This window comes from Xenia sp. Carnegie-2017, unplaced genomic scaffold (assembly GCF_021976095.1).
Source record: "Xenia sp. Carnegie-2017 unplaced genomic scaffold, XeniaSp_v1 HiC_scaffold_6, whole genome shotgun sequence".
Taxonomy (NCBI): Eukaryota; Metazoa; Cnidaria; class Anthozoa; order Malacalcyonacea; family Xeniidae; genus Xenia; species Xenia sp. Carnegie-2017.
In genome coordinates, this window is record NW_025813526.1 from 280,753 (window position 1) to 289,339 (window position 8,587).

The 8,587-nt window shown below is 34.0% G+C and overlaps 1 protein-coding gene across 2 annotated transcripts; it reads right to left on the reverse strand.

The window, feature by feature from the left end:
• Positions 1-431: 431 nt before the first annotated feature.
• On the reverse strand, positions 432-8,312 carry LOC124458276 (tetratricopeptide repeat protein 33-like). Of its 2 annotated transcripts, XM_047008320.1 has the most exons (6): positions 8,076-8,312; positions 6,773-6,854; positions 6,346-6,477; positions 5,665-5,715; positions 1,129-1,210; positions 432-735 (listed from the first exon to the last, which is right to left on the reverse strand). In XM_047008320.1, exons 1-6 carry the CDS (start codon positions 8,285-8,287, stop codon positions 725-727), a joined length of 570 nt encoding a protein of 189 aa, XP_046864276.1. In that variant the 5' UTR covers positions 8,288-8,312; the 3' UTR covers positions 432-724. The 2 variants fall into 2 exon arrangements, with proteins under 2 accessions (XP_046864276.1, XP_046864275.1); XM_047008319.1 differs by lacking the exon at positions 432-735 and having other exon boundaries at positions 815-1,210.
• Positions 8,313-8,587: the final 275 nt, after the last annotated feature.

Sequence of the window (8,587 nt, forward strand, 5' to 3'; positions counted from 1 at the left end):
ACTTTCTGGTAAATTCGGGTTGTGTATGAAAATTTTCGTAAGTAGAACAAAGTTTGAAGATGCGGTGAAGTAAGCAGGAGACTAGTGAAAGTTTGTAAGTAAGTGGGATGAAGCTGTAGAAATTAGTGAAGAGGAAAGTAAAAGGTTTGCGGTAGACGGAAGTGGTGAATTTTCCGTTAGTGCGAGAGATGTCAATGTCAAGAAATGATAGTTTTCTGTTTTGTTCGACTTCAGCTGTGAATGTGATGTTCGGGTGTTGTCGGTTCAGATAGTCAAGAAAGAGAGGGACATGATAGGAGGAATGAAAAAGTAAAAAACAGTCGTCAACATAGCGTCGGTAAAGTAGTGGTTTGAATGAAGAACTGTAATGCTGTAATAGTTTTTCACTAGACAGTTTAAGTTCGACTTCTGATACCAATACCAATGCGATGTTTGAGGAAAACAAGTAGTTTGAACTTTATGTACTATTTGCAGAACTATTTTTTCTTAAATTCAAATAATCGAAAGATTTCTAGCTATCCATGCATATTCCACCCACATTACTATACAGTAAGTTGTTGTTGTGATATCGGAAACGCCGCCTTTGAACTACGTACTTTGACCACTTAAGATTGAAGACATTGCCGCAACTTGTCTTTTGATTTGTCTAAAAGATCAATGTGACACACGATCTGCATGCCATTCAAACATTTTCTCTGCATAACATCTTCAGTTGCCATTGCATTTATTGTTCAGCTAAATTAAATCCAAAGTGCAACATGTAACAATAGCAACCTTTCAGAAGAATAAGAACATTACAAACATAGCGTCTTCATACATGTTCATCATCATTTATTTGGCGAGCCCTAGTTGTTCTGAGACAAAGAATGCACTGAAATTACTGTATACTGTACACATCGTATAACGCTAAGGATCACAAACTACAAGACAGTGCTCAATACCACGAAGCAAAATAGCAAAACTAGTCAAAAGCATAAAAAATTTACCACAGACTGTTTTATCACGATAGAAATTATCAAACTAAGAGATAAAATTTTGGACTTTCTTCATATCCTGTATTTGTAATGTAAGCACACATGCAGGTTCTCATGCCAAGAAATTACAGCAGTATCTAGTTCGTATTCGCACCTGCACGCATAACAGAAGATCGTTCTATTTCTATTTTCCTCCTCCTTAGCTCACATGACCAAAGGAGGTCTTCATTCAAGAGCTGTATAAATTTTCAAAAAAATGAATATTATTATAAACATACAAATGATAAAGACAGAATATTTTTCCTTTATGTCCGTAGCGAACACTAGGGATGGCCGGGGGATTGGGGTAAAAGTATACTTATGGCCATGCTCAGGGATCTCCCTTGAAATCTCATGCTTTAAGAAAGAGCCCCCCCCCCAATATTTCATTAACCGCCACTTCTTCATGTCATAGTTAAAATATCAGCTCCGAAATAATTTAAATGAAAGTTGGAAAGTCGAGGTCAGTACGTACAGTTTCCTTAAAGTGCCTAGATCACCCTCAGTGAAATAATCTATTTAGACAGAGTGCGCGATTTTAATAACACTTGCAATATAATTTTTACGACGAAAATTGATCTTCCTCGACTTTTTGAGTTTCGAAATTGGCTTTTTTCGTGTTTGACCGTGAAGGGCAATGATTGGAATAGTTCACCGGACGTGACGTTTGTGGAAAAACACGCTGGTTTTCAACGCTATATTTTATGGCAACATTTGTGGCAAAGTCGAGGGAGTTAATCAATTCATTTTTATGAAATGTGTGTTTAGTGAAATTTTCGTGATTGAGAGCGCTGTATAGAACAGTATCGACCTCGACTTCCATGATATAATTCGATAAAAAGAAATCCGAGTCAAATTGACCATTTAAATTGTTGGAAACACTGGACGACATCGTGTGAGCGAAAAATGAAATTAAGAATTAATAAACAATCAAATCATAAGATATTACTTTTCACGACACCATAGCTTCCACACACGCAGCTAGAACAAGGTATATAATTTCAGCAGTGTTCATATTTTAATCCAGAAACATCTTGCGAACGGTGAACCGTAAACTCGTACAATACAGAAAATAAACTTGAAACTTATACGTCAGCCAATGTAATTCCCTATGTTTACAACACTTTAACTTTCCCGCCTTTGAAATGTTTTATTTTGATTGGCTCTTAGGGCCTGTTTATATGGAGCGGAGTTACCCGGCTAGTACTTCCGTTCATTTGTTTTAAATGAAGTTTGGCAATGCTAACTTCGAGTAAAGGCCATTGAGTTCTATAATAACTGGAGCGGCTATCTTAAGCGCGGCCTTAGATATCTGATGACGCCAAAAAAATGGCGGATTTCGTCCTTTGCCGCTGAGATTTACCGAAATTCACCGCTTTTCCGAAAATTTCACAATTTCCCACTCCCTCCTGAGGGAAGAGTGAGGAAAATGTATGTGTGTTTTTGGGATTCGGCAAGCAATTTTTTGATGAAAATCAAGGTAAAAACCTTAAATTCATAACAGCGAGTCAACTGTGGTTGTCAGTTATCTGCTCCTACGAGGATGCATTTATAACTATCGACGAAAGACCTATATGTCGGCTACACATGTATGAATGCAGATGTGCGTCGTTTTCTTACCAGCGTCAAACTTGTTTGATTGATTAAACTCTTTAGTCTATACAAAAAAGTATATCATAGTTCATCTCCACGGTTCACGAGAGAGAAGTTAGCTTATTAGTTATCATTGCTATTTTGCTTCTTTTCATGCAATGGGCAATGGCTTTTTTCGCCACAATTGTAGGATTTTTACTTGTTTCTTTAAAAAAGTACATATTAAATCTCTGGATATTTACGGATTTTCTGTAATTGAGTTTCATATGAAATTTCAAAGACTCAAGTCTGCATAGGTTTGGTAAATGAAAACAAACAATATTGTATAGAAATTACTTTAAGTAACCTTTTTGTGATGTTGTGAAGTGCAACTACATCAAATACTTGTAAAGTTGTAGCACATTTTGATTTTGTTGTATTGATATATGAATTGGGCAAAATGCAAATAATCATCAAAACACTTACGCTTCCAATGGTGTTTATAATTCATTTGTAGTTTTAATACTTCTACCTTTCTTTTTCACTTTGTTTTGTTTTTCCTATATTTGCAATATAAGTACACAATTTGAATGATTAACACATTTTTCACCTCAGTAATAAATTTCATAAGCAGTTGGTAGTGCATTTTGTTCTCTGAGTATCCACATCTGGTGTTTTGTTCATACAAGAATGATGAAGTGCAAGTAGATATGTCATAGCAAGGCAATAAAACCAAATGAATTACATACCTATAGTGTACTTTTATGCTAGAAGCTTAAAAGCTTTTTAGAAATTAGAAAGTTATTGGATTATATTACCTCTATATCATCAATCTCATGAAAAGAAATAAGAAGCAAAAAATTTGTAGAAAAACTTTGAAAAGTGAAAAACTTTTCTTTACAAAAGCAGCAATAATGCATATGATAATTCTCCATTCTGTACTCTAATAGGTAAATAAGCTGAAATTTTTCTTAAAGAAATATAAGAAATATATAAGAAATATACAGTACAGTAACTTTAAAGGTTTCATCACTGAATCTTTAATGCTTCAGTATAGTGCATTAGATATTCGTTACATTCAAACAACACTCAACTAAAATATTTTAATAAAGATATGACATGATTTAAACATTAAGTTACATAAAACCCAATGGCTTATACAGTTTGAAGCTTCACATCTGCATCGAGTCATCATCAATCTCAGTACAAATGTTTACATAGACACAAACTTTATGGCCTTCCATTTTACATGTTTGTGAATTGACATTTCATTAAGCATCAAAACACACACAACCTTCTTGCGATCTTTCTTTGGATCATGAACTTTAACTTCAAAGCATTCAAGGCATCCTTAGTGAATCCATTGTCTCCATCCATAGAATTTGACCAGGATCAAATTAAATAACTCTGGATAAGGAAGACAATAAATCAATTACCTTTACAGCATTAACATTTTTTTAAGACTCTGCCTGGTCAATAACATCTTCCAGTCATCTTTACTCCTTGATCTTCCCTGCATGTTGTCAGCAAATAGAACATATCAAGCTCTGCTCCAAATCATGTGTACCGTTGGGGCTGATCATTTCTTTTTGATACTTACTCACAGAGCAAAATGTGTGCAGGGTCTTTTTTGCTTTAGGGAAACTATTTTGCAAATAAATTGGTAAATTTACGATTTCATGCATCAACAAATGACAGAAAAGTAAGTAGAATTTTATAAACAAAAACAAGAAAACATCAGTATATTTGGCGTTCAAGTCAGTCTTAAAAAATACGATCATTAATATGTATTTTATGGCTTTTCAAGTGCATGCATAATAGCTTTTCAATCGTTGACGGACTAAAAAAACAAACAACTACCTCACCTGTGAGAAGCGATATGTTCTTTTTGTGGAAACTACGACATCCAACAATTGAACGATTGAAGTGTTGGCATTATAAAAGAAATGCCAAAAAAGAATCGTCACAGAATATGGAACTAACGATATCCATATTCTGTGATATCGTGTTTGTTTTTGAAAAATTCTTTATAATTTACTATAGACACCAGGGGGAGGTCGAGAATATTATTTTTCTGCAAAGCGATCATTTCAGCGGAAATACGTCCTTTGGCCGCCATTTTTTTGGCGTCCTCGCCCCAGTAAAGTTAGCCGCTCCAGTTATTATAGAACTCAATGGTAAAGGCGCGAGATTTTAAAAAGCCTCACAGTTTCGCAGCAAAAATGGAATTGGTGAATATAAAATTGAAAATTATGACATGTGTATGTTTTCGAACAATAATGCTGCAAGTACAAGGCTTAGTACTCATGCGTACCAACAGAGCCAATTTTCTCGCCTCGCTGAGTTACGCGGCAAATGCGTTTATATGGAAAAATTCATCCCGCCTAGCTGGGTAACTCGCTTACACAAACCGAGTTCCCGGCAAGGCGAGTTACTCGGATGTGTCATATAAACGATTCACCGGGAAATGCATTCATTTTATATAAAGGCCGAGTTACCCAGCTTGGCGAGTAACTCGCTCAGCCGGGTAACTCGACTCCATATATACAGGCCCTTAGATCACTTCTTTGTTTGTGTAACCAATCCGAAGCAATTTTAAAAAAGAAATTTGCACTGGTGTTTTCCATTTTTCCATTGATGTTTCGTATTTTTGTACTGGTATTTAGGAAATATTGCATTGCTCTTAACTAGCTAATTGAATTTAGAAATTTTTTCGTGTATATCATTACTTATGGTATTAACACTATTTTTATAGCGTTGAAAAGCAGCGTGTCCTCAAATGTACGTCACGTCCAGTAAACTAGTCTAAGTACTAGGTCCTCAAAGCGAAACACGAATAAAGCCAACTTAAGATATTTCCATCACACCTCTAGGTATTACTGACTCCCTAGTGCGGACACTAAATCACGGTCGCTAAGCTTTTTGCTAAAACGAGAGTTGACTGTATGCATTTAGGACATATTTTCTAGAAGCTTATATACTTTAAGAAAACTCGCAAAAAATGTATCTTGACTATAATAGGCAAATGCTTTGACAATCGAATCTGGAAACCTTTGCAAATATATGAATGTGTTCTTACCTCAGATGAATCTGGCTTGATGTGAAAGGCTCGGGAAAAACTCAAAATTGCCTTAAATAATAAAAATGCCTTTTTACCAATAATAAACTATTGCAAACAACATTTATATTTATTATAATAAATGAAGCAATTCGTCTTCGCGATCAAATCAAAAAATATCTTACTACCCAATAAATACTCAGATCAAGTTGATGAGTTTTTAAAAAATTGAAATTACCAGAGAAGCACAAAATGATTTCTACATCACCATGAGAATTTCTCACAAACAAACTGTTCATTTTGCAAAACTGAATTAGATTGCATCGAGTCAATTTCTTCTTCCAGAATTGCGTTTGATGAAAAAACTCCAGGGAAACATTTAAAGGAACATATTTTGATCTTGTCAAAGCATTTTCAAATGTTACATAATTCATTTTATTGGTGGTGTGATCAAAAAATATCATCTTAATAAATCTGTATTGAGAATTAAACGGAAGTTTTAGAAATTTTATTTCTTTCCCCCAGGTATGCCGATCGCGCATTACAAACGTTACCAGACGAAACAAACAATGTTGGAAGAGCAACACAATTGTTATGAGGCACTTTATTTAAGGCAGTGAGAATGTATTTTTGCACAAAATAAAATAGTATGCTGATGTACTATAAACAAAATAGAAAGTAAAAGTTTTAGGAATTTATTACCATTTGAATTTCGCCCATTGCAAGTTGTGCACGTCCAAGAGTTTGAAATGAGTTATGACATCGAGGATTGATCGATACAGCTTTTTCAGCTGCTTGAACGGCGGGAAAAATTTCGTTTAACTCGAGAAACACCTAAAACAATCATAAAAATTCGTTAAAAAATGACAAAATCTATCAGTGAAAAATTGTGACAATCTAATATTAATGAAGGAACGCGACTACTTGATGGGAGAGCGTAAGGAGGAATATGCGAAATGTACGCAGGTCAAACGCTCCTTTAAAATTAATACAAAGATAATTTCAACAAACTCATGAGCATAACTACATACACATTAACTACCTGGACCTTAAAGCTACAATTTCTTAAACTTCCTAAAAATAAAATTATAGTTAAAGGAAACCAGTAATTATACAAATAATTTAGTACCTGAGCCTTCATTTCATGAAGAACTTCATTTTCAGGTGTCAGTTCTATGGCTTCATTCCATTTTGTAATTGATTCCCAATACCTGGTATAAGGCATTGGTATAATATTAATTTATTTCAATTAGGACATTGATTGATTTATTGTCCTGTACCCAAAGTTTTGATTTATGGTATGCTTTTAAATAGAAATATAAAATTTTTCATTAAAGTTACAATTCTATGAATTTCATAAATTCATATGGACTGCATGAAACAGTAGTGAATTGTTATTAATATATGTGTATCTTGATGTTGAACATCTAACAACATGGAGAAAAACAAATTAAATAATGTAAGGATCAAATAATTTGATACAGTCTGCAGGTGTATGCCTTTTATGAAGGTGCATGGACTTTACTTTTAACTCTACAAATGTTTAATTACACACATAGACATGGTGAAAAGAAACTGCAAAACATTTTCATATTTTTATCCAAGAATCACACATTTACTGTGTTTGAATTGTATGTGAGAAATATTAAGGTTGAGAGTTACTGGTATAGACTACAGAATGTTGCTTGTCCTTTACAGACAGTAAATCAGAAATACAATGTCAATATCGCACAACAGGATAAATTGTCTAATTGTAAATTTTAAACTTTGATCTTTTACAATAAATGTTGTTGAACATATTCAACTTAACAGCAACTTTCTTCTTGAACAAGTTTGCAATTTCCCAAGCATCATTTATATAACATCATGTTACATCAATTTTCATATGCTTTTGGACAAATTAAATAATAAATTGATGAAAAAGAAGTATGAAATTTAAATGAAGTATTATGTTTGTACAATAAAACGTTCATAAATGTTTGTAGATGTATATATCGTCCTGGTTAGTGAAGTCCTAAGAAGTTTGTGGGTGTTGATGCTGACTGAAAAGTCGACACATCAGTCAACATCAGCACAAACAGTAGTTCTCATTGTAAAAACATCAGTCAACATACGTAAACACAAACAAACGCCAGCAATCCATCTCAGGACTGTATACTAGCCTAGGCGATCGACACTTACAATTACAAACATGTACCCCCAAGTTCACACCATTCATTTTGAATCATTAACGGGTTATTTTATTATATTTAAAAAAAGACAGTTAATAAGATGTGCACAAATGAGTGATATGACAAATTTACTTTGTGTTTAACATTTTTGCATAATTACATACGTAAACTGTATCAGTACACATATAATATCAATGAAAATCATACATAGTTGCAAATATCAATTTTAAATTCAAAATACAGACCAACAACAACACTCACCTTTGTAACTCAGCCAGTTCGATTCCTTCATTCTTCAAACGTGTACTTTTTGCGATCGCATCTTCCAATGAGACGCATTTTGGCTTTTTCGCTAAAGTCCTCCAATCTTCGACAAAAGGTTCCTCGTCCTCTTCAACAGTGAACGAAGCATGACTTAAATTTGGCGAAGTTTTACATCTTCGTTTCCAGATGAATGTTTTAGAAGCCGCCATCAGTGTTGCCAGATAAATTTTCTAATTATTCATGTTCTCTGACGTCAAAAGTTCACAAAAATTACCAAAAGTTCATATATTCACATTGTTAAAGTCGGAATGTGTCGGAAAATGCCGGAATGTGTCGAAAATGTCGGAATGTGTCGAAAATGTCGGAATGTGTCGGAAAATGTCAGAAATTATCGAAATATCTCGGAGATTGTTTGTGATTGTTGAGCATACACATAACATGACCAGTAGTCACCAAAAACGATAAATAATCAATTGAAATCCGAAACAGCTCTTTCAAATCACATTGAT

Bases quoted from the DNA above. Each gene is read 5' to 3' on its own strand.
- LOC124458276 (XM_047008319.1), bottom strand. From the start codon at position 8,287: ATGGCGGCTTCTAAAACATTCATCTGGAAACGAAGATGTAAAACTTCG. The intron at 6,855-8,075 runs GTGAGTGTTGTT...GCCTTATACCAG, and splicing joins GAACTGGCTGAGTTACAAAG to GTATTGGGAATCAATTACAA. The intron at 1,211-5,664 runs GTAAGAACACAT...AAATTTATACAG, and splicing joins TCAAGCCAGATTCATCTGAG to CTCTTGAATGAAGACCTCCT.